The sequence below is a fragment of the Neolamprologus multifasciatus genome, chromosome 3 (assembly GCF_963576455.1).
Source record: "Neolamprologus multifasciatus chromosome 3, fNeoMul1.2, whole genome shotgun sequence".
NCBI classification, from domain to species: domain Eukaryota; kingdom Metazoa; phylum Chordata; class Actinopteri; order Cichliformes; family Cichlidae; genus Neolamprologus; species Neolamprologus multifasciatus.
The window spans coordinates 34245796-34272057 of record NC_140441.1 but is presented as its reverse complement, the minus strand read 5'-3'; the positions used below and the strand labels follow the sequence as shown (position 1 = coordinate 34272057).

Genomic DNA, 26262 nt, shown 5'->3' with positions numbered 1-26262 from the left:
TCTTGCCAGGATTAAACTGGATACTTACTGGGCTTTCTTACAGGCTTTGACCACTGGCAGCAGCTGCAGAAGAGCCTCTTCTGAAGCTGAATATTTCCTCAAGTCAAACACATCCACACTTGTTTCTGATGACAGCAAGACGAAGACCAGAGCAGACCACTGAGCAGGAGAGAGATTAACTTTAGACAGGTGTCCTAAACTCAGGTGATGCTTGACCTCCTTCACTATAGAGTCATCATTCAATTCATTCAGACAGTGGAGCAGATTGATGCTTTTCTCTGGAGAGAGAGTGCCATTCATTCTTTCTTTAATGTACTTGACTGCTTCCTGATTTATCTGTGAGCTGATTCCTGTTTCTGTGAGCAGGCCTTGTAGGAGATCCCGATTGGATGGCATCGAAAGACCAAGGAGGAAGCGAAGAAACAAGTCCAGATGTCCATTTGGACTTTTTAAGGACTTGTCCACAGCACACTGGTAGAACTGTCTTACTGAAGATTCTCCAGTCTGCAGGGAGGCTGTTTCTTCTTCTTTCAGGAGGTTGATACCAGAGTTGGTGAATGTCAGATGAACATGAAGAGCCGCCAGAAACTCCTGAACACTCAGATGGACAAAACAGTAAACCTTCTCTTGGTACACTACTCTCTCTTCTTTAAAGATCTGTGTGAACACTCCTGAGCACTCTGAGGCTTCTCTGACATTAATGTCACACTCTGTCAGGTCTGATTCATAGAAGATCAGGTTTCCTTTCTGCAGCTGCTCAAAAGCCAGTTTCCCCAGTGCTTCAATCATCTTCCTGCTCGTTGGACTCCAGAGAGGATCTGTCTCAGCTCTTCCATCATACTTGATGTTCTTCACTTTGGTCTGAACCACCAGGAAGTGAATGTACATCTCAGTCAGTGTCTTGGGCAGCTTTCCTCCAGCCTGTTTGGTTTTTAACAAACTCTCTAAAACTGTAGCAGTGATCCAGCAGAAGATTGGGATGTGACACATGATGTGGAGGCTTTGTGATGTCTTGATATGAGAGATTATGGTGTTGGCCTCTTCCTTGTCTCTGAGTCTCTTCCTGAAGTACTCTTCCTTCTGTGGGTCAGTGAACCCTCTGACCTCTGTAACCATGTCTATATATTCAGCAGGGATCTGATTGGCTGCTGCAGGTCGTGTGGTTATCCAGATGTGAGCAGAAGGAAGCAACTTTCTTCTGATGAGGTTTGTCAGCAGCACATCCACTGATGTGGACTCTGTAACATCAGTGAGGATCTCAGTGATGTGGAAGTTCAGAGGAAGTCGACACTCATCCAGACCAACAAAGATGAACACAACTTTGAACTTTTTAAAGTTGCAGATTCCTGCTTTTTTGATTTCAGTAAAGAAGTGATGAATAAGTCCCACTAAGCTGAACCTTTTATCCTTCAGTAAATTCAGCTCTCTGAATGGGAATGGAAAGATGAACTGGATGTCCTGGTTGGTCTTGTCTTCAGCCCAGTCCAAAGTGAACTTTTGTGTCAGGAATGTTTTCCCGATGCCAGCCACTCCTTTGGTCAGAACTGTTCTGATTGGTTTGTCTCTTTCAGTCGAAGCTTTAAAGATGTCTTCACACCTGATTGTTGTTTCTGGTCTGTTTGGTTTCCAGGAAAACATTTCAATCTGTCTGACCTCATGTTCAGTGTTGACCTCTCCAGTCCCTCCCTCTGTGATGTAGAGCTCCGTGTAGATCTCATTTAGAGTGATTTGGGTTCCTGGTTTAGCAATCCCCTCAGAGACACACTGGAACTTCTTCTTTAGGTTACATTTAAATGTATTCTCACAAAGTGGATCAGGATTTTCTACAGGAAAGCACCAGAAACATGAGTGTTATGATTATAGAAAATGTGACAGTTTCATTCCTGTAAAGAATGAATTTATGAAGAGAAATCCTCTCACTGCTCTGCAGACAGTCAGCCAGCTCCTCCTGTTTCATTATTCTCAGGAAGTTAACTGCAAGTTTCAGAAATGCCTCTCTGCTGCTCCTTCTCTGCTTCTCTTCCTCACTGTCCAACACCTCCTCTTTATCCCTCTGACACTCTGAATAATCTTGATTCAGATAATTCTGCAGCTTCTTTAGCTCGTTCTTCACAAACATGATAATGTTTTCCTCCAGCATCTGGAAAATAAACGACACAATCTGAATTAACGAAAATCAGATCTTCATAGTAAAAATAATTTTTCACAGATTTGTTTTGTGTGTGTTTTCAATTTAACAAAAATACCCTGTACTTATGTTCATTTTACAGGAAACAATGAAAAAAATATATAATTAAAATACCCAATTAAAATAATTATTATAGTTAGATTATAGTTTTTGTACAGGAAACAATAAAATAATAACATAAATTAAATTAGGTAATTTTAAGTACTCGGTTATTTCATGGTACATTTTCCCATCTTACATCTTATGTTCCCTGTAGTTTCCTGCAAATTCCACGTAAGTACAGGGTACTTGCGCCTTATTTTCAGGTAGTGTTATAAAGTTATGCTGAAGCTTTGCTTTGAAAAGTGCTTTATAAATACAAATAAAGTAATAAATTATTTCCCCGTTGAATTATTTCTGGAATTTTGCCATTATTTTATGATGAATATTGAACTGTGCAACATGCAAATAATTACAAACAGAGGTTGGTGTACATGTACAAACCTTAAATATTGACTCCAGATCAGTTTGATGCTGCAGACTCTCCTGATTGGCTCTGTGGAGACATCATAAAGACATTAGAATCATTTTGCACATAAATACACGCCAAAGATTTCTTCTTCTACTGTTAGATGATCATCCTGATTAAAACAAGCACTACTGTGCTGTAACAAATCTATTATGTTAATTTATAGACTCATTTATTTATTGGACTCCACTAGTCCAAAACGAACAGGTTTTGATTGATTGATTGATATGTTTATTGATTAGCATTCAAATATCTCAGTGAAGACACAACAAAGATTTACCACAAAGCAAGAAAGCATGAGACAAGGCTAATCAAAAGGTATTGGCTGAAGCATTTGCTTATTACGCCAACCCTTTTAACAAAAGATCTTTTAGCATGCAGCTCCTGTACACAGGGCTCGAAGCAAATAATAAAATTCAATTCAATTCAATTTCATTTATATAGCGCCAAATCACAACAAATGTCGCCTCAAGGCGCTTCATAGATACAGAGAGAAAAGCCCAACAATCATATGACCCCCTATGAGCAAGCACTTTGGCGACAGTGGGAAGGAAAAACTCCCTTTTAACAGGAAGAAACCTCCGGCAGAACCAGGCTCAGGGAGGGGCGGCCATCTGCTGCGACCGGTTGGGGTGAGAGAAGGCAAACAAAGCAAAAACAAAACAAACAAACAAACAAACAAGAAAAAACAAAAAAAACAAAAAACTTTCCACCTTAGTAAGTAACTACATCAAAGCAAAAGAATCAAGAGGTTTTCTGTTTTTGGTTTTTGGTTTTTTTTGCTCTTTTCATTCTTGATATATATATTTTTCTAATACTCTATTTTTAAACATATTTTTAAACAAGGAAAATGAACTACACCTTTTTAAATCACTGTCATAACTATTCCACAGGTTAACTCCTCTAACAGAAACACATCTCTGCTTTATATTTGTCCTTATCTTGTTTTTTTTAAAGAAATCTGTTCCCCTTAAGTCATATTGACTCTCTCTGACTTTGAACAGCTTCTGAGTACTGGGGCAAAGCAAGTTATTTTGTGCTTTATACATTATCTGTGCCATTTTATATTCAACTAAATCATAAAATTTCAGGGTATTCAGATTAATAAACAAAATGTTAGTTGGTTCTATATAGTTTGATTGGTTTATAATTCTTATAGCTCTTTTTTGCAACTTGAAAATAGGAAGAGTGTTCGTTTTATATGCATTACCCCATATCTCCAGAAAGTAAGTCATATATGGAAGCAACAGAGTACAATAGAGTGTGTATAATGATTTTTTGTTCAGGACATGCTTTGTTTTATAGAGAATAGCAATGGTTTTTGACATTTTTGTTTTCACATGGTTTATATGAGACTTCCAACTCAGCTTATCATCAATTATCACTCCAAGAAATTTATTTTCGTACACTCTTTCAATTTCAATTCCATTAACCCTGATTTTAGATACATTTTTCATTTGTCTAGTGCCAAAAATAATCAATTTTGTTTTCTTTATATTTAATGATAACTTATTTACATCAAACCAGTCTTTTAATATATTTAACTCCTTTTCCGCTGTAGTCAGAAGCTGTTCCAGGTTTTTACCTGAGCAATACAGAGTGGTATCATCAGCAAACAATACACATTTTAACAGTTTGGAAATGCTACATATGTCATTTATGTATAATATAAATAATTTAGGGCCCAGCACAGAGCCCTGAGGAACACCACAAGTTACCTTCAACTGCTTAGATTTTACATTATTGAATTCAACATATTGATATCTGTCATCCAGGTAACTTTTCATCCACTTGTATGCTAACCCTCTTATGCCATATCTCTCTAGTTTATTCATTAATATAGAATGATCAATCGTATCAAACACCTTTTTTAAGTCTATAAAAACACCAACAGTATATTCCTTATTATCTATAGCATTAGATATCCCTTCTACAAGTTCCATCACTGCCATCGAAGTGGACCTTTTCACTCTAAAGCCATATTGGTTATCACTTAGGAGATTATGCTTCTCAATATATTTATCAAGTCTATTAACAAATAACTTTTCTAAAATTTTTGAGAACTGTGGGAGCAGTGATATTGGCCTATAATTGGTAAACTGACTTCTCTCTCCGTTTTTATGGATTGGAATAACTTTTGCTATTTTCATTTGTGAGGGAAATACACCAGTTTGAAAGGACAGATTACAAATGTATGCGAAAGGTTGCACTATATATTCTATAATACTTTTAACTAATATCATGTCAATACCAAAACAGTCAGTGGACTTTTTATTTTTAAATGTCTTCACAATGTTAATTATTTCTCTATGAGTTACAGCACCAATAAACATGGAGGACACATTCTGAGTAATATGTTTATTTAGGTCGTTATTATTTCTTGACTCTGGAATTTCTTTTGCTAAATTAAAGCCAACATTTACAAAGAAATCATTAAATTCATTTGCAATGTCTTTAGTTTTATCAAGCACAATATCTTTATCTTTTTTAAAATAATCTGGATAATTCTTATTTTTTGAGCCCTTTTTGATTATACTATTTAATATCCTCCATGTTTCTTGTGTGTTACTTCTACTTTGCTCCAATAATTTGTGGTAATATTCTTTCTTACTTGTTCTTATAATATTTACTAATCTATTTTTATATAACTTGTACTTTATTTCAGCATCTTTTGTCCTCTGTTTTATGAATATCTTATATAGATTATTTTTCTTTTTACATGCATCTTCTATCCCCTTTGTGATCCATGGCTTATTTGATCTGTGATGCTTTCTAGTGATTTTCATTAAAGGACAATGTTTTTCATATAGTGAAATTACAGTTGATAAGAATGCATCATATGCACTATTTGAATCTTCATTTGCAAAAACCTCATTCCAATTGTGTTCCTTTAAGTCCACCTGGAGGGCAGCAATGGCTCTTGTTGTTCTAAGTCGTATCATATCAAATATTTGATTCTTTTGTTTAGTTTTAATCCCAAAATAATTTTGAAAAATTGCAAAAACAGGAAGATGATCGCTTATATCAGTTATAAGAAGTCCACCTACTATTTCATGGTCAATTTTATTTGTGAATATATTATCTATCAATGTAGCTGTATCAATTGTTATTCTACTTGGTTTTATAATTACAGGGAAAAGGGAGTTACTATACATTGTATTTATGAAATCTGTTGTTTTCTGATGTCCATTTGGGTTTAGCAAATCTATATTAAAATCACCACAAATTATTTGCACTTTTTTATCATTTAGGTTGCTAAACATAGCAGCAAGTTTTTCATTTAATGTCTCAAGGCATGAACCTGGTGTCCTATAGATGCAACTTATAATTATATTGTTAGCTTTTTCAACATGGATTTCAATAGTGACACATTCCAATACGTTATCTATGGTGCTTGACATACATTCAATCAGACTACATTTCAAAACTTTATCTACATATAAGGCAACACCGCCTCCTTTTTTATTCACCCTGTTCATTGTAAATAATTCGTATCCTTCCAGTCCCATTTCACTAATTTTCTCATTATCGAGCCATGTTTCTGATATTGCAATTATATTAAACTTTTTTAACTTACTTAAACATTCTGTAATTTTAGAAAATTTTTTATACAGGCTTCTACTATTGAAATGTATGACCGACAATGCATTTGCCATTTTAATATTCATATTGAATTGGTCATCCGTATAGTACTCACAAGTATTATTGGTGTTATTGTAGTCAGTGATGGTTCTGTACCAATGTTCTTGTAATGACCATATCATGGATATTTCCTGCACATTGCATCATCACATTAAAAAAGTCAGATTCGTGTTGTTGTGTTGAAGTGTTTCATTTTAAATTTGACCTTTGTGCCTTTAAAATACAAGGAAGAGCATCTTGGAGCAGCAGCTGAAGTTTTTTTCTGAGTATAAAAACTTATAATACACATAAACAAAATCATATGACACTTTGAATCAGCCTACACTCGGCTACATCTGTGGTGTTCAGTGTCCAGATGCTGAACAATAAAATGATCATCTTACTACATTATAATCCATTTTATCTTGTTATTTCATGCAGGTCATATAAAAAAAGAAACACTGGTGAAAAATGTAATGTAAATATTAAGGTTAAAAAAAAAAGATTTGCTGTGGTCCTTTATCAGTTTTGTTGATGATTGTCATGGTGATGGGATGGTGTGTCACTGTGAATTATGAGAATCATTTAATATTTAGAGAAATCCAGCAGCTCATATTGTGGCATCCAGCAGCACACAGACACCTGCAGATAAAACTGACTGCTGACACATTCCTGCTGATTACCACATAAATTATAATCAGTGTGATGCCCAGTGCAGGGAATGCAGGGCTGTTAAAATAGATTTATTTTTATTTTAAATTAGCACCCTCACTTATGGAGCTCTTTAATCTCAGGACTGATGCCAGGTGTACCACAGAGCTGTAAGGTAAATGTGAAATGTCTTACTCCTCAGCAGCAGCAGCAGACTTTGTTCCTTTAAAGTTAAAGATGAAATATTTTGACTGATCACTCTTCAAAGACACACAGCTGGGTTCAGGTTCAGGTTCAGGGGCATCTGGTGTCTCAGTGATCCTGGTGAACAGAGGAAAAGACCATCAGACAGAGAAATTACATTTGTAGCCTTCAGACACAAAAAGTACTGGATACACTTGTCAGCTAGTCACAGTGATAATATTACAGTAAAGCTAAAAAGTTTGATGCTCTTCACAATGTTGTCTTTAGTCTGTTTGTTTATCCAGCTGTCTTTTCTTCTTTTTGTGAACAAAGTTAAAAAAAATAAATAATAAATGACTAAACCAAACCTTCTCACTGTTTACTCATGGAGTTAAGATATGTTTAATATTTTGTTAACTCTTACGTCTCATCAGGAGTCAGTTTCCTGCTTTTAAAGTCAGGACGGTCTTTCTCTGGAGAGCTGAGACTGGTCTCAAGCTCAGGAGAGTCTGGTCTGAGGAGTGAGGAAAAGAATAATGCAGGGTTATATATATACACTTTTTTAATCTCCAGGTGGAACATACGCTGGAAAAACTTTGCAGGGTTAAATTGAATTAACAAAACAGAGAGCAGGTTTGTTGTAGAGAGTTACTGCATGTTGTATGAAAACATTTCTGTTTTTGTTCTTTTAGCAGTGAAGATAATGTGAGGTTTTGAGTGTGATACCTTTCCATGTTGGTAAAAACCTGCAGTCACCTGATGGAAGAGAAAAGTGAGAATAAAACACTGAAAGGAGAAAAACCTCAGGAAAGCAAAGAACCACGGGCCCAGAATTAATTCATGTACATGGACGATTGCCTGATACGTTCCGTCGACTACAGAAACGTATAGGCAAAAGCGCGCCAGACATTCACTCAGTTTATTATATACTGTCCTCTCACGTAACACTCATGGGTGGAGTACAAGTTAGGAAAAAACAACTTCTTATCTGCTGCTTGCATACGAGGCTGCACAGGATGCAAGCTTGCAAGACGAAGAGGAACAAGTTGATTAACAATCTTGTAGTGGGTTAAAACAATACATGTGGGTGTTTGTCTAAACTTGAGCAGACACTTTGTTTTTGCTGACACGCTATGTACAGGCATTACTGTGCAATTCAAATAAAGCTAAACATAAAGGTAATAAGGTAAAATCTTTTGACAAACACAGATTTTATTTTTTTCTGTTTATTGAGATATTTGATAGCGAGAATGTATCGCTATCAAATACCTGTTTAATTATAATAATAGTTTTATATTATATTATATTATATTATAATTAAGGTTTCATTGTTTTTCATAAAAATCTGAAATAAAGTGAGCTTTGTTGTCTGGCAATCAAAGAGTCAACAAACAATCATTGTGATGATTAAACTTTTTAAAGAGGAGATTAAATAGAAAACAAATAAAAAAAATTAAAAAACTTACATGATATAAATCAGATCAAAGATTCACTTTTTCATCATCTTTCTGAACACTGTCTGTCTGCAGCTGTTTGATGTCTGCACTGGGAGAAGATCTGATTCTGTTCTTTCTCTATTAAGGTCTTTTCTTACTTTCATCACTTTATGCTTCAGGAGTTTGAGTCTGTATTTAAGTAAAAGTATTTTCCTGCTACACATCTTAGATCACATAACACATGTTAGAAATCATGCTCTTCTTCAGCTGTCTCAGCTTTTCTTTCATTCTTAGACTGTGTGTAACCACTGCAGGATATAAAGAAACATCTTAAAATAATACAATAATAAAAACATTTTTAATGTGTTTTTTTTTAAACAAATAAAATGAAAATAATTCAAAGCTCACCAAATGTCCACTATCAGTGTGTTTTATTCTGTAGCTCACTTCCTTGTTTTTCTCTTATCTGTTATTGTTTTGAATACAGGTGTTCACTGTACTGATGACACGCCTACACTGTTAGACTGGTTAAACTGGTTAAACCCTGCCTTGTTCTGATGTTTTGCTGAATTTCCTGCCCCTGGCTACTGAATTTCATCTATCAAGTAAAGGGTTTGAACAACTAAACATAAATTATGCAGTTACTAAATGGCGTAAAACATTTTAATTGAATAATAATTATCTTAAGAACTGTAGGGCTCTGCGTCCTGACAAAGTCAGAAAGGATCCAGCCACCCAAATCAGAAACATGATAAACTACACAGAGAGCTCATCACCCAGAGGCATTAATGGTTATGTCAAAGCACATAAAACCATCATCTGATTGTCTGAAAACACAAAAAAACCTAATTCATGGTTCATGTCTCACCTTTAGTCCTTCCAACAGAGTCTGTTCTGCCTGCAGTGGGAAACCTTCAGCCTCCTCAGTCCAGTAAAAAGGTTCTCAAAGGTTTTGTGGTCAGGAGCCCCTTTCAGAGGACAACATTATCCCATATAATCAGCTGTTTTGGTCTTAGCTTCACATGATGATGTGCACTGACTGAAATATTTAACCACGTTCACCAGATAGCTGACTGGCTAACAATTCATTTGTAGCAGGACAGAAGACACAGAATTACAGTAAAAATAAATGAAAGATAAAATACGTACATCTGCCGTGTGTCCTTCTTTCACTCTGTACCTCTTTCATCAGCCCTTACAGGACAAAGAACCAAGTCTACTTTCATATGCAAACACAGCCGTCACGCCCGGCTGCCTGGGTCAGGTTACATCAGCGAGTTTGTTCCTCTGTTTGTTTTCACTACAGCTTCTGTTCAGTTTTCAGTAACTTCGAAGAAACACACAGTTATTATTGGGTTTGGTTTTATGAGTAATGTTTGAAGACAACAGTAAAACTGGAGTAAAAAATAACAATAATTATGTGTGTGTGTTGACCTTGAAACAAAAAAATATGATCCTCTGTAATAGGAACTAATATGAGCTCATATTTATGTGTCTTATTGGCACACTTAGAAATGTTAATGTAGGTAAACTGGAAAATTTATTAATATTAATAATAATTCAGTTTCCAATCTCAGGTCATTGGCTCAGACGCACTGTTTTCTTTCTCTCTACCTGAGCTCACCAGCTCAGTAACAGCCCCACTCTTTGGTGTAAATGAGTCTTTATATTTGCTTTCTGTAACTTGATTTTTCTTACTTATTGTGTGCTCACTGTCTGTGTGTTTGTGTGTGTTTGTTCCTGATTCTTCACTTTTGTTGTTGTTTCAGTTCCAGCCTGAACTTTGAACTACATGATCACACAGTGGATTCTCCATTTTGTGCCAAAATCTGTTTTGAGTTTTCAACAACAGGTGGTTAAATCCACCGTTTCCCCTGTTCTGTTGTGCCTGCCTGTGTTAGAGACTAAAACATTACACACATCACACTGGAGTGGGAGCTCACAACCAAACCTGGCAGATCCTGGAATTATATATTTATCTTCTGTGGAGAGATAACTGATCAAAAAATCTCTGTCCTGTATTATGTCCATGACAATTTGTTTGGGCAGAAATCTGGTTTCATTTAACACAACGTAATCACCTCAACACCTATCATGTTCATGAAGGAGTTGAGCTGTCAGAGTCTCAGGAAGGATGAATCAGACTTCAGCTGTTCAGACTCAGGACTGATGACTCGGGACTGGACCTGTGTGAGATGAACACTGATCATGGCTTCAGCTCTTTTGTCAAACTGAGTCTGAGAAAAAATGAACTTTTTTTTATTATTTCCTTTCTGTTTGAAGCTAAAAGAGGCCACCTAAACACACAAGATATCAATGGAAATGCCAGGACGTCCTCTATTTAGTACATGAGGACTTAGCTAAAATAAGTCAAAAGATATAGACTTAAAACAAATGTCCATTGCAGAGGACATAAATGCTGCTTCTCAAGAGGATAAATGTGTCAGGTTTGGTGGTGAACGTCCACTCCAGTGTGATGTTGTGGTTCTCCTCTGCCTGATAGCAGGTCTGTGTCACATTGACTACAAATGATCCTGTTGAGGAGACAGAGAGGGAAAGAGAGGAGCAGACACACTGAGAACTGGAACAAATCTGTTGTTGAGCTTTATTTGGAGTTCATAAAGTGAAGCTGTAAACTAACCAGAGACACATGAGGTGAGGATGATGAGCAACAGGATCCTGCAGATCATCTTCTCCCTGTGACGATAAAATTTGATTTGAGGAAGAACCTTTTCACACACGTATATGTTTTAAATAAAAGTATAAAAAAAATTAACAGAGCTGAATTTTGTCTCACATGAACTTTTTCATCTTCTAAAACATTTTGGCGGCTACCCCTCAGCCACTCAGCAGCTGCACTTCTGGTAAATGTGAAAATCACAGTTGATCTCAGAAAAGTTGACTCTGAACTTCAGGTCAAGATCACAGGGATTCAAACTCATCTCAGAGCTGACAACCTGTCTCTGAATGTGGACAAAACAAAAGAGATGATTGTTGACTTCAGGAGAGCACAGAGAGATCACTGCCCACTTAACATCAATAGATCCTCTGTGGAGGTTGTCAAGAGCACCAGATTCCTTGGTCTTTACCTGGTGGAGAACCTCTCCTGGTCCCTCAACACCAGCTCCATAACCAAAAAGCCCAGCAGTGTGTCTACTTCCTGCAGAAGAAGAGGAAGGCCCATCTGCCATCATCCATTCTTACCACCTTCTACAGAGGGACTGTCGAGAGCATCCTGAGCAGCTGCACCACTGCCTGGTGTGGTAACTGCACCACATCGGATTGCAATACCCTACAGTGGATAGTGAGAGCAGCTGAGAAGATCATTGGAGCCTCTCTTCCCTCCACCAAGGACACTTTCAGCACCCGCTCCATCTGCAACACCACCAGCACTATGGAGGACCTCACACACACTTTTCACCCTGCTGCCTTCTGGAAAGAGGTACCGGAGCATTCGGGCCCTCACTGCCAGACTATGGAACAGTTTCTTCCCCCAAGCCGTCAGACTCCTGAACACTCAGTGACTGGACTGACACACACACACACACACACACACACACACACACACACACACACACACACACACACACACACACACACACACACACACATTTCCATTGCACTGTCTTGTGTCTGTGTCGCCCTGTTCTGTCTAGTGTTGCACTGTCTTGTCTTGTTTTCTTTGCAGTTTTTTGCACATTGCACTTTACGTAGTCCCGTGTTTTTCTATTATATGTCATATGTAGCACCAGGGCCTCGGAGGAAAGCTGTCATTTCACTCTGTACTGTACGACTGCACATGGTAATGACAATAACAGACACTTGACACTTGACAGAGTCGACCCAGCCACAGTTTCAGTGCAGCTCACCAGCACATGAAGAGTTAATGGTCGTCTGTGATCCAAATCATGATCATTATTCTGTGCACACTTTCAGCTACAAGATGTAAAATTGTCTGTTGACATCAGAGTGAAGTGTGTTGTTTTGTTACACCAGTAACATGTTTAGATGTTTTCAGGCTGAGTTTATCTGTACCTGTCCTTGTGTTTCTCCGTCTCTGGCAGCTGTCTCTACGAACGATGAGCTCCTCTCTACGAACGTGGAAGAACATGTGAAGTTTTTTCTGTTGATTTTACCGGGTGCATTTCACTCACTGACCTGCAAGATAAAAACTAAATATCAGTGTAATAGATTTTCATTTCATCAGACCTAACAGATAAGTTGAGCATTAGCCAACAGGGGGCGTTTCTCACCAGAAAATAAATGAGGCAAAATTAAACAGGTCATGTGATCGGTGTTCTTTAAAAGTTCCTTTCAGACTAACTGGTTTATTTGAAAGTTGCATGTTAGTGCAGGATAAACAGGTTAGTTTGCTGCACTGTGATGGATTTAAGTACAGAACAGTGTGTGACTGCTGCACAGTGGCTGTGGTTTCATGCTCAGAGTTTACATCAAGTGTAGCAGAGATTAATTTGCAGTTAAGCTCATGATGCTTAGATTCACTGAATTCCACCTTCATACCAGCTGAATAGTGTCTAATATAAAGACAGCATAAATAATTTACTGTCAGTGTAGAGGATGGAAATCAGCCTGTTCAACTCATAAAACATCAGCTGACATCTGGTTGAATTCACTTGTGTAAATCCACAAAGAGCAGCAGGTCAGCTGATCACAGCCTGTACATTCAGAAAATCTACTGAAGCTCTCAGCAGTAATTATGTGAGTCGTGAATGTTTTCCAACTCTGAGCCATTGCAACTGATTTTAGGGTTCCTCCACCTGCTGAATCCACTTTAACCCCTGACTCCTCATTTTCCTGTTTAGAGACAAAGTCGCCCTCTACAATGTAGGCAACAGAAAATAGAGCCACTTTTTATTTTCCTTCTTTTTCTCTGCTCATGAGGCAGAGCTCAGCTACTTTTTACTTTCTTACTCTGAGTACATTTCAGAGCCTGTACTTTTTCACTTTTACTTAAGTAAAGACATTGAATCAGTACTTTAACTTTTACTGGAGCATTTGTTTAACACAGGTATCTGTACTTCTACTTAAGTACAACATGTGTGTACTTTTGCCACCTCTGCGTATCAGCCACATTAAAGTCTCCCTCTTCTGTGGTGCCGCCTTTACAATGTGTTAAAGTCTTCTTTATGATGATCTTGTTTCACCTCTGAGGGGAAATTTTGATGCTGGTCCTCTTTTCTGTTCACTGCCTGCTAGAAACTTACCTGCTCACTGCCGCTGCTCTTCCTCTCAGCTTCCCGGAGTAAGTCTGAAAACTCACCCGCCTGCCCTCCTGTCTGCACCTCTGCTATGAAAAAGGAAAGGAAAGGTTAGACATGTTGTTCTTCTCCTCACTCCACCACACACCTGGAGAAACCCCCTCTCTGTACCGCTTGGCCTTGACAGCACAAGGTCCTGGACCACGTTTACATGTCTTCATCAGTTAACAGATGTGAAGTATTTTCACATACGGCCCTTAAAGCTTTTGTTAAAATGCTCCACAACACTTGGTTCAATCTGGCTTTATGCAGAGAAATGTGTGATGTTAAACTGAACCATCAGTTGATGGAAATGTTTATTATTAAACTCCTCGCCTTCATCTGTTGGAAGTTTAACAGGTACACGTCCCTCACTCATCCTCAAAAGCAGATGCAACAGATGCTCCTGCCTTGGTTTGAAGACACCTGCATGCATACTTAGAAAATCCATCTGTACATGTCAGTAAGTGTCTCACATTATCATTATCTGCACAATATTCACCCATATCAGCCAAATCAGCCTCAAACTGTTTGTCGATTCCACTAATCAAAACTCTATTTCTGGGAAAAAGTCTTCTTGCTGGTTTATGAAGTGTGTAAGTATCCTCCCTCTTTAAACAATGACAATGTTTCACCTCCAGTAGTGACAACGTTACACCTGCTGATTCCCCTGCAGCTTTGAGAGGGTTATTCACACTGCCCAAACCCACCAAGTGAGCAGGGTCATGATATAATTTATGTTATGTGTTTTCCACGATCGCTATGAGACACAAGTGGTCAGACTGTGAGTGTTAACACATCTTATTTCATCCCCATCACACAAAAACACTCAGCAGTGCACGCCTGTTTTATGCTTCCCACATCAAGTTTCTCCTCTTGTGCAACAGACTTGCTGTGATCCAGGGAATTGTGCACCACATCATCATTTGCGTTACGCAGAACAAAGTGCACTTTATTCAGCTTGAGCCTGGAAGCTGATAAAGAGCATTCACTAATGTGTCGTTAATTCAAACTGTAAATGTAAGGCTGGAAACCTGTTTCAGAAATCCTCTGGATCGTACCATGAATCTCATTTGTTTCGCTGTTTAAAGTAGGGAAGGTGTGTTTAGATGATGCTTGCTGGTTGTAACAACCAGTATCCCCTGACACCACACCCTGAGCCCACTGCTCCACTCCTCCCCTGCAGCCGAGCACAAACCACACTGACCACACACTGCTACTAAGAATCAACATGAACACGACAGAATTAACCAGCATTGTTAAAAGAACAATTATCGAGGGCAGACATTTGCTGGCTGTCTTAACTTGTTATCAGCTCCAAACACACATTATCAGCACATTTCCACACATGAGTGTTGTGAACACTGAGTGTTTTATGTCACAAAACACAAACAAGCTAATTTTTCACAGTTTCAACAATTCACTGGATAAATTTACATTTGAGATAAAATCACGTTTTAGTGAAAAACTGCACATCCATGTTGTTTTCTGGAAGTGGGCGTGGGCGGTGATTCTCGGGCACCGGGCGCACTGGTGGAGGCTTGGTGGGTGCAGAACCAGACGATGGTGTGGTAACCACAGCCGACGAGACTGGACCAGATGGTAACGTGGCAGCCGCAGACGATGGAGCAGATGGTGGAGCAGGTGGCGGATGAACCAGTTCACCAGAGCCGCCAGCGGAGACGAGGAGGTGCCGGAGCAGTTCTCCTGAACCCCCAGCAGAGTCGAATGTAGAGCCAGCAGGTGCAGAAAAGTCCAGCTGAGGCGAAGCTAAGTGTAGCTGCACAGGGCACGTGCAGTGCTAACAGTCTGTCTGAGCTTTGTCAGAAAGCACTGGGCCTGGCCGAACACCAGCCATCCCCACCCGAGGAACAGATACGGGTGCAGGGACGAGCTGGATTCTTCCTGTCTTTACCCTAGGAGCCCGTGTAGGCGCAGGAGCTAGCTGGACCTCTTCTGCTCCCACCCAGGGAACTGAAACGGGTGCAGGAGTCAGCAGAGTCACAGTTGCCTTCACCCGAGGACCCGGACAGGCATTGGCAATAACTGGGTGTCCGCCATCCTCACCCAAGGAGCAGGTACGGGTGCAGGGATGAATACAGCCTCAGTTAGCCTGGCAACTGAAGCAGGGACCAGCTGGACCTCAGCCACCCCCACCCGAGGAACCGGTAAAGGTGCAAGGGGAAGCTGGGCCCGAGCTGCCCTGGGAGAAGGAACTGGAAGTGGAGAGCGGAGCTCAGGAGCAGTAACAGTCACTGGGCAAACTAGGTTAATGGTGCCAAAGACAGTTTCAACTTGACACCGAGGTGTCACTCTGAATAAAGTCTTTAGAGTTCAAACACACAGTAGCGGAGTTATCTGATTCAGGCGATACAGAGTCCACGGAAGACGAAACAGTGTTACTGTTGATCTATTTTTACTTATTTATTTACTTATTTATTTGATGGATCCGCCTTCCCCTTGTGTTGTCCATTCTCACCTGCTGGTAAGCCTCAGTCCTGAACTCCTCTTCCCTGTATGGTTGAATGTGAAGTTGCTTTCCCTGTCTGGATAATAAATCTTGGAAGCACATCTCCTCCCTCTTTTTAGTCTAAAGAACCTGTGCACCTGACTGTGTTAAACATATAAACATGCATTAAAGCCACTAAAGTGTCTTATAGTCCCTGTTAACACATGACTGCTGACACATGATACACAGTAATATGTGTTTGAATACAACCTGAAACCTGTTAATGTTCTGATTTAACAGCAGATTTCTCCACATGCAGGACAGAGAAATTCCTGCCTCTGTCACACAAAAAGTGGAAAATATATTTGTTTGACATTTTAATCACAATAACAAAGAAATAACCTGTTGGTAGATCAACTTTTTACAACGAATCATTCATCAGTAAAAATCGAACTCAAATCAAATACAATTTTCTATACATATAAAAAAATCCAACCCTGCAGGGATCAAACATCTGATCAAACACCAGGGTTGGACACAGACTTTCTAATCTGACATCACAAAGTTATTCTGAAGATGTAAATCTAATTAAAAACTCCCCAAAACTACTATGAGAAAACCCTTAAAAGGTTCAGTGATAGAAGAAAAATCCTTTACATATAAAATCAACAGAGGTTCCTGATAAATAGACTAATAAACAGAGAATAGCTGAACAGTTTCTGTGACACAGACGTAAAAATGCATAAATGCTCCATGATTTTCATTTCTATCCATCATCTTGAACACTGACTATAAATGTGTTCACGTCATTATTGTGTGATTTGGTTTCTTCACGTGTCTCCTTCAGTACAAATAAAGGACTGTTAGAGTGTGTGCTGTGTGTTTTTCTGAAGCATGACAATCCTTTCCAACAAGTATTTCCAGCTGTTTGTCTCCACTCTGCACTTTAGTCTTTCTTCCTGTCATGTCTGTGTTTGTCCACCAGGTGTCTCCCTCAGCTCATTTTCTCCAAATCAGAAGCGTCAAATTTGTGGAGACGCTCTGCCTGCCAGACACAGCTCAGGGCAAAGAAAAATGTCTGTCCTCCACAATATACAGGCCTGTGTTATTTAGTGTCTGTTTTTAAATGTATAAATGATCGAGTGTGATCAAACTTTTCATATGAAAAATAATATTAAATTTCAAAAATTAAGTGTTTAATTTTTGTTACATTTTAAAAGTTCAAACCTCAAAGACATTAAGTTTACAGTCATATATGATCAAGAAAATCAACAATCTTCACATTTCAGAAACTGGAACCACCTTTAAATGTGACTAAAATAATGATAAAACAATCAATTCTCTAATCATTGACTAACTGATGAATCACTGCAGCTCCAATATATTGTTGCATTTGACAACCCACTACAGCAACTACAGAATAAAACCACTAACCAGACTGATGACAGATTTCAAACATGCTGAATATGAAGAGTAGTATCATTTAAACTCACATGATTATCAGCCATAAGAACAAATTCAGATTTATATTGATGTAAGGTATATAAATGTAAGTACACTTTGAATCAGTGCAATATTATTTTCACACATCAATGGACCACTGAACTTCTCAGCTTCTAAAATGTAAAGCCTCATTTAGAAACTACACAAGTACATATAATGGTCAGAGATCAACATGAACCTGTCTTCTCTATTTGACTTTAATCAACTCTGCAGTGGCTCCATCATCCCAAACACAAAGTCCAGCATAGAGCGGCTGAGTGAATGTGGTCTGGACTCTGTGGAGGAGAGTCATGGTTTCAGAGACGCTGTAGAAAGACAGAATACCTGCTCTGTGATCCAGGTACACTCCTACTCTGGAGGACCGAGGACCTGAGAGGACATTGAGGAAACCATTGTGCCAAAATTGAAAACTGCTTGTTTCACAATGTAATTCCCAAGATTTGTCATTGTTTCCAAATCCACATTCATATGAGCTCCCTGCTCTGCTGATATTCTTGTATGCGACTGCTACACCAACTTCTCCACCTCTCCACTTCACCTCCCAGTAACAACGTCCAGTCAGACTCTCTCTACTCAGGACCTGAGAATTTTGAGTGAATCTGTCTGGATGATCAGAATAAGACTGTTGTTGTTTCATTACTGTTACTTTTCTGTTCCCCTCAGATAATGACAGATATGTGTGTGCTGTGTTTGGATCCAGTGTGATTTCATGTGAATATTTTAAGAATTCAGCTCTGGTCTTTGGCTCTGGTGGTGACAGTAAAACATCCTCTTCAGTGACTGTCAGTGAGATGTTTGTCCATTCCTCTCTCAGAATGTCCTGTAGTTTATCTCTGGTCTCTGACACAGCTGCTGTCACATCCTCAAAGTAGCTCAGAGGACGAATATTGATGCTGGATGAGTGTGTAGACTCACTGAGTGCTGACAGTGAGGGGTAGTTGTGTAGAAACTGGTTGTGATCCTCTGTGTGTGAGAGCTGCTCCAGCTCGCCGTCTTTCCTCTTCAGCTCAGCGATCTCCTGCTCCAGCTTCTCCTGAAGCTCTTTGACTCGACTCACTTCAGTTTCCTGCTGGGATCTGACCTGCTGCTTCACATCAGAGCTTCTTTTCTGGATGAGACGGATCAGCTCAGTGAACATCTTCTCACTGTCCTCCACTGCTTTATCAGCAGAGCCATTGATGGCCTCCACCTCCTGTTGAAGCAGCTTCACATCTTTCTCTCGCTCCTGGATTCTCTGCTGGATGTTTAGTCGTCTCACCTCGAGCTCCTTCTGCTTCTCAGTCCTTTCTGCTGCAGCTGGGACTGTTTCATGGCCTTTATGTTCATCCATTGTGCAGAGATAACAGATACTCTGCTGATCAGTACGACAGAAAATCTTCATCACCTCATCATGACGAGAGCAGATGTTCTCCTGGAGCTTCTTGGAGGGGGCCACCAGCTTGTGTTTCTTTAATGGAGCTGCATCATAGTGAGGTTGGAGGTGTTTCTCACAGTAAGAGGCCAGACAGACTAAACAGGACTTGATGGCTTTCAGCTTCCTCCCAGTGCAGACATCACAGGCCACATCTTCAGGTCCAGCATAGCAGTGATCAGCTGGAGCAGCTTGGAGTCCAGTCTTCTTCAGCTGCTCCACTAAAGCTGCTAACATGGTGTTTTTCTCCAGGACAGGCCTCGGTGTGAAAGTCTTCCTGCACTGAGGGCAGCTGTGGATTCCCTTCCTGTCCTCTTCATCCCAGAAACTTTTAATACAGTTCCTGCAGTAGCTGTGTCCACAGGTTGTAGCCACCGGATCCTTCAGTAGATCCAAACAGATGGAACAAGAGAAGGTTTCTCGGTCCAGCTGAACTCCTTTCTGTGCCATTTCTCCTCTCAGTGTCAGTGACTGTGTGAGTTTCTCTTCCTTATAACTGAAACTAGTCTGAGCTCTGATCTCAACAACATGTTTCTGCAGTGAATGGAGCCTGTCAGCTCTTACACGTCACCACATGTTGGTTACACCCATCTCCAAAGTGCAGATCTGAAGGGGAGGGAACGAGGAAACACGTGGACAGAGAGGAGGTGCTGTGTTTAAGAGCAGGAAGAAGAGGGAGGGTTATCAGGCTGTGCTTCACTCCAGGAAGAGGAGCAGTTTGAGAGTGATACTGTGTGTTTAACCCTTTTTATTTACTGCTCACATCAACTTTTAAGCTTGTTAACACTTTCTTCTATATAAATAAACTTCAGTTTAGAAATGTCAGAGTTCTCACTGAAGTTAACAAACAGTCCTTCAGTTTCAGTCAATGAAGGAGGATAATGATCCTAAACATACAGATAAGGCAGCCACTGACATGATGCTTATGTTGCATTTAAGTTTATGTTCATTTCAATTTTTTCTCTCCCTCAAACACCACCAGAGGTGAGAGGGTGCAGCAGGTGTAGTAGTTGGTATATGAGGCAGTAAACAAATGAAAGAGTTTTCAAACACATCACATTCATCATTATTATTGTCGAGTTGATCACACAAAATCATCTTGAGCAGGGACGTGGCTAAATACAGGTATGTGAGAACCAGTCAATATTAAGGTCTCCAGTGACTGACTGCAGCTTTCTACATGTGACCTCGAGATACTGGATATTAGAACTTGGTGGTCTGTAGCAGCAGCTCACTAGTACAGGTTTCACAGGAGGAAGCTGGACCGATCCGGCCGGTCAAACGATGATTTTTAATGACACGCAAAGTCTAAAGCAAAATCTTGCTTTTGTTCAGATTTTGTTTTCTCTATAAGTGATTTTGAGCATCAGTATCATGGTTTATATCATGATTTAAATAGATAAAATCTACTAATTTAATTCGTATGATGGAGAGTAACAGAAGAAATGTTTGACCTAAAAAGTTGATGATCTTCCAAGAGTGTCATCATGCTAAAAAGAAGTTAGTCACCTTTTTTATATACAGGCTCATCTTCTAGCTGTGAGTCCTGAGAAATGCCTCAAAAAATAAGACAAATGAAAAAAAACAAAAACATTTGCAGTCACACCGGTGAACTTCAAGTGTCTATAACGCTGCCCTTTAAGTTCATAGTATGAAGGTAACATTTTGCATGGCTTCATTAAATATGCAACAAAAAGTTTTGATTCTCAGAGGATCAGGTAAGAATGTTTTTTTTCTGATTTTTCTGATTTATTATGAAATGATTACTGTGCTTATTTGATCCATGAAATATAATCATAATATAACAGTGTAAAAAATGACCCGACATACTTGTATGTTGTATGTTTTATGCTTGTGGGGTGTTTATTGAAGTGCCACACATGTGGCTGTACGTTTCGGCACATAGTTCACCAACTTTTCAGTAAGTCATAAGCACACAAACTCTCTCTCTCAGGTCTCCGCCTTCAACATATATATAGGGAGAAACCTCAATGGTTAAATCACCATCACCTGTCCCTCCAGCCTCCTTGGCACTGCCCCCTTGAGCTCACTGCCCCACTCCTCCCCTGCAGCTGAGCCAGGGGCCACACGTCCCCCACAAACTGGTTCAGTTCAGACTAATTAAAGTTCTTCTATTTCACAGATCTGGATAAAAACGTTGGTTTTTATCGCACACAAACTGAGGGAGAAAAGATGACATTGGTATGTTCCAACAACACATATGGACACAGGAAGTTCTTTTGTAAGAATGACTGTAAGAATGAAGGGGAGATCCTCATTGACACAACTAATAACAAATCTGAGAGTGGCAGATACAGCATTGAACACAGACCAGGATCTGTGTACGGACTGTATGCAACCATCACACAGTCGTCCAAGTCAGACACAGGAAAGTACATCTGTGGTTATGGAAACCCTCTGTCTCCAGATTCATATGAGAATGAATATGTTCTTGTCATTGATGGTAAGTTTCTTTTCAAAATATAAAAAAAACTTTTAACTTTTGGTGATTTTGAGGTGAGATTGTTGTTACTGCCAGAGATCAGCTGATGGTTGAGACATCATTATACCTTTCTAACATCAAATACAGGACAAATAATGTCCATGTTTTTTGTTGAAGTCTGGATGTCCAATCTCAGAGTATTAATTTCCTGTTGTGCTGATAAATTTATTCCTCTGTTCATTCACAAATATAAACCATATTTCTTATGAAGCTTTAAAAAACATGCAGATATTTAAATATAGTAAGTTTCACAGTCATAATGTGCACTGATAATTTTTAATCAGAGCACATATTATATACAAAACATCATTTTTATATTATTAAAAGTTTTTTAACTATTTGAAATCTAAGGTTATGTGTGTTTAAGAAGTGTGAACCATTTTTTTAAAGTTGTGATGGTGGAGCTGAAATTGAGGGGAAAACATCATCATCATCATCATCATCATTATCATCATCATCTTTCACTAAAGCTGAGTGTTTCTACTCATGCAGGTGAAAACATATGTATTGCACTTTATACGAGATTTCCCAGTCTAATGTGTAAAAGAGTATCAGCTTATCCATCAGCTGATCTGATGAGACTGACACTGAACGTGACTTTGTGGTTTATCTGAAAAAGTAATAATGATGTAAAGAACAGGAAAGCAGGCAGCTGAGTGATTACAGATCTTCCCTATTGAACTTACTCATAAGCTTCATGTTAATGCTGCATTTAGTGCTTCATACATGTTTGTATTTACCTGTATGATAATATGATTAGTTTTACTGCATTTGTCTGTATCGTTATTGATTTAGTATTTATATTTTTGTGTTTGTTGTTCACAGATTCAAACCCTCCTGCTTCCACTGAGCAGACAGCAACAACACAGAGTGAAAGTGTCACTGCAGGAGTCTCTACACATTGTCCTGACTCCTCCTGGCTTCTGGTTGTGCGTGCGTCCTTGGATGGTGTTTTGCTGATGGCTGTTTTCCTCATGCTCTTCTACATTAGTAAGACAAGGAGGAACTTTGGACTGAACACCAGAGAAAATGACACAAACATGGAGGTGAGTTTGTGTCACTTGTTTTCTGTCTGTTGTTGCAGGTTTGAGTGAGTGTTGTTGATTCATGCTGTCAGTGTGACTTTCTCAGTGAAATCTAGTGAAAAGAGGTGATGTTACCTGTTATTACGGTTTCTTCAATAATATCCTTGTAGTGTTAGTCCAATAATCACACAACTGGTATTTTAACGCCAACTTTAATGGTCGCCTTCTTTCGTTCAACCACACAAAAAAAACTGACCCTCCAAAAGTTCTACTCCCCCTTCCCGCCTGCGCATAGCCATGCCCCCCTTCACTGGACACTTGCGCAGTGGGACAGATATATCTTAACAGCAGTTACATACAACATACAACATATTTTTTTGGTCCTTTGAGGTTATTCCACAGCATCATAATTTCAGGATGTCATATCTAAAAGTGTGAAAGCCCCTTTAGTTCTGTTTCCTGACACTGTAGTACATGTAAGCTGCTCTGAAGCAAACCTGTTTAACTTCTTATGATATTTATAATGTTACTTTTTTTTTTTTTGGTTTGTTTGTTTCGCTGGAATAAACTTTGTGCTTCTGTTTTTTTTAAAGTTCAATTTGCATTAAACTGTGATGTTGCATGAGTTTATTGTCTTTTTTTTTCATTTTCAGTTATCTGTAACACATGAGAACTGGGATCCAACCATCAAACACATAGAGTCCAAAAGCAACAGGACAAAACCCACTCTTTATTATGAAAGACCAAAATCTAACAAGTAAAAATGAATTTTGAGATTTGGGATTTCACAAATCGATTGCTATTTCCCAACTGTAACTGAAAAATGTTGTAAACATTTGGTTTTATTTCATTCATTGTTGTCTACTGTACGATTTATACATCTATGTGCTTACTTATGCCATGTATTTGAAATTACCGGTGTTTATTACAAGATACAACAAAATTAAACAGGTGTTGACGATGCAAAATGGTTTGATGGTTCCTTAAATAAATTAGACAAATACAGAGTGTTGTACAATAATGAGTCTGTGCTGTTCAGGAAAACAAGAAACAATAAAACAAACAGTAGAAATACAATCGATACTTGCACCAGAAGCCTGATTAAGGGATGTCTAAATGCTTTGTTGAATAACAATAACATCTTCCAGTGTGGTCAGAGTCAAAGACCAGTCATCTGTGATAAATATCTGCTAGCAGATAATTATCTAACTTTACTTCTGGAGATTTGTTGTTTGTTTGTGTTGTTTGCTGTTTGTTTTGCATTCCAGTAATCTGATCAAGCACCTCGACTGGAGAATTACAGAATAGACCCTGTGTATGAGAAAATGCTAACTTCCTGGTTTGAGACCGGATGTGGGGTTGTACATTTCCGGTTGCTTTACTTTGCGGTCAATCGCTACTGCAAAGATATACTCCAAAATCATGTCCAAAACTCGAAAACGGAAAGATTGCGTTAAGTTACAAAGAGGAGAAGGTGGGAACACTCACCACTGTTGTGTCATAAAAATCTAATGATCAACTTTGACGTTTAAAGAGTTTAGATCGATCAGTTGTTTACATCACTCAGCACAAGCAGAACTGCAGCAGAAGACACATCGTCCACATTCAGAAGCACATCTCTGTATAGTGACTGGTCTTATGATTTAAACAAGCAAATGTTCAGCATTCAAACTACAGGTGAAGAATAGTCAAACCAGATGTTTCCCCCGTTTTGTTGATATCAGCTAGTCAAGTACACACCTACACAGCATGTTAACAAACCGTGAAAAAAAGCCACACAAAAATGTATTTTTTTTTAAGTCACATTGTGTCCTGCGTCCTGATCGCTGCAGACGATCTCCTCCGTCTCTCCTGTACAGTACAGAATCGCTGCATCGATCACTAGCAGTGTGACTCTGAAGTGCAGTACTGTATGTCCACGATGTCCACGAAACGTTTTGCACCGTCAAACAATAAAATTGGCTACTTGATTTCACTTATCGCTGGTTATTTTTAGAACATAACACCCGCGATAAACGAGGGACAGCTGAGAAATATAACATTTGAATCCCTTTTCTCTTTTGCTCTGAGGCGCGGGGGAAAAAATATCGACAAGTCGATGAACATCATTTACAGATATATTGGGTAAATGCCAGAGACATCTATAAAAATGTAAATCGCCACTTGATTCATTTATTTGCTTAACTTGTTTTGGACGTAAACGCGAATAGGACACCAGAAACAAAGCTCCCCACAGGAGTTTCCACACTGGAAGTAGCATATGCTAACGTGCACATAGTCTATTTCCCATGTTGGGTTTTACATGTGAAACACTTTGCACTGAAATTGATGGAAAATACAACAAGGTTTCTTCAACCTGACAAAATGTTAGACATAATAGTGTCTAATGAATGTATCTGGAGACTTTGAGTAAAAATGTGCCTGTTGTTCTTATGAACCCTGTGTCTCAAATGTTTAGTCAGTTTCATTTTCATGTTTGTTTTCCTTTTGTCCCTGTCAAGTTTATGCATCTTAGTCTCTGCCTCAGTGTCTGTTTCCTATCTTATTTTTGTCTTATTTTTGCCCTTTGTGCGTTTAAACCCTTAGTTAGGAGTAAATGTGGATTTCCTGTGGCAAACATGAATGTCAGTTTCTCGGTTTATGAAGGTCACCTTTAACTATGACAGTGCTGAGATACGGACCTCCTGTGAAGTTGTCACCATACTAGTGATGAGCAAAGCGAGACTTCGTGAAACATTTGAAGTCTTTGTGCTTGTATTGATGATTCCAAACAATCTGAAACCATCTCCACAGTGGCACCTGCTGGACAATTTGGCTATTGTCACGTCCTGATCATATTCTGTGAAATGGTGACACAGACAAGTTCTGCACAACTTCAAACAAAACCACTTATTATATCAGACTATCAATATCTTCGATCAATACATGTTTTGGAGAAATCCTCCAAAACAATTTGGGTAATTAGTGGTACGGTAGAGTACTAAGGTCACATTAATGAAAGGAAGGAGATTTACCTCAAAATAGTATTTTGAGAGAAGTCGAAATGTGGAGATTACAGTTGTTGTTTCAAGCCAGACAAATGCCACAGCAGCTATACCCTCACAAAATGCCTCAGAGAAACAAATCAATCAGCTGGCTTACCGTGTCTTGTGATACAACATGCATCCTCTTCATTGCACAAGGGTGTAAACATCAATATCCTTGCTTCTGTCCATTGCCAGACATTTCATTTTATACAAATCCAGCCAACAAATTTGTGTGTTTGTTCCCTTCTGATCTGATGCAGCTTTCTGCACCACCACAGTGGTCTTATAACTCTCACCACACTGTTTATGTGCTAAAAGAGAAATAATTTTAATAAATACCAATTAATTTCACTAACTCATCTACACAATTCATTTAGTAGACTGTATATAAGCCATAAGAGTTTTGTCTACAAACAACTGTTAACTCCACATTTCCACTTCAAAAAATATATATAAATCAGTAATATATGTTTTTATTTATGTGGCCTCTAATAATTTCC

The 26262-nt window shown here is 38.9% G+C and overlaps 3 protein-coding genes across 4 annotated transcripts in view; 1 reads left to right on the top strand and 2 right to left on the bottom strand.

Moving 5' to 3' along the window:
• The window catches only part of LOC146522728 (protein NLRC3-like), a 50392-nt gene that overhangs the window by 7807 nt on the left and 16323 nt on the right, over window positions 1-26262 (bottom strand). The window contains exons 1-9 of one of the 2 annotated variants that reach the window (XM_085153489.1): window positions 10669-11295; window positions 9737-9914; window positions 9456-9555; window positions 7878-7907; window positions 7576-7665; window positions 7164-7289; window positions 2672-2723; window positions 1921-2140; window positions 29-1823 (exon numbers count right to left, since the gene is read on the bottom strand). In XM_085153489.1, coding sequence (XP_085009615.1) covers window positions 29-1823; window positions 1921-2140; window positions 2672-2723; window positions 7164-7289; window positions 7576-7665; window positions 7878-7885 — 2291 coding nt within the window. In that variant the 5' untranslated portion in view covers window positions 7886-7907; window positions 9456-9555; window positions 9737-9914; window positions 10669-11295. Of the gene's footprint in view, window positions 1-28; window positions 1824-1920; window positions 2141-2671; window positions 2724-7163; window positions 7290-7575; window positions 7666-7877; window positions 7908-9455; window positions 9556-9736; window positions 9915-10668; window positions 11296-26262 lie in introns of those variants that run through there. The other variant, XM_085153490.1, reaches the window with a different exon arrangement.
• On the bottom strand, window positions 17697-19773 carry LOC146522730 (tripartite motif-containing protein 16-like). Its single transcript, XM_085153553.1, has one exon. The coding sequence runs from the start codon at window positions 19656-19658 to the stop codon at window positions 17985-17987; it is 1674 nt and encodes a 557-aa protein (XP_085009679.1). The 5' UTR covers window positions 19659-19773; the 3' UTR covers window positions 17697-17984.
• LOC146522729 (uncharacterized) lies at window positions 21052-24525 on the top strand. The gene is made up of 3 exons (XM_085153604.1): window positions 21052-21672; window positions 22537-22757; window positions 23390-24525. The coding sequence occupies exons 1-3, from the start codon at window positions 21402-21404 to the stop codon at window positions 23495-23497; spliced, it is 600 nt and encodes a 199-aa protein (XP_085009730.1). The 5' UTR covers window positions 21052-21401; the 3' UTR covers window positions 23498-24525.

What these genes read in the sequence shown, in the direction of transcription:
- LOC146522730 (XM_085153553.1), bottom strand. Translation starts at nt 19,658, where the DNA reads ATGGCACAGAAAGGAGTTCAGCTGGACCGAGAAACCTTCTCTTGTTCC.
- LOC146522729 (XM_085153604.1), top strand. Translation starts at nt 21,402, where the DNA reads ATGACATTGGTATGTTCCAACAACACATATGGACACAGGAAGTTCTTT. An exon ending in ATATGTTCTTGTCATTGATG is followed by an intron (nt 21,673 to 22,536) that starts GTAAGTTTCTTT and finishes TGTTGTTCACAG; the next exon opens with ATTCAAACCCTCCTGCTTCC. An exon ending in AAAATGACACAAACATGGAG is followed by an intron (nt 22,758 to 23,389) that starts GTGAGTTTGTGT and finishes TTTCATTTTCAG; the next exon opens with TTATCTGTAACACATGAGAA.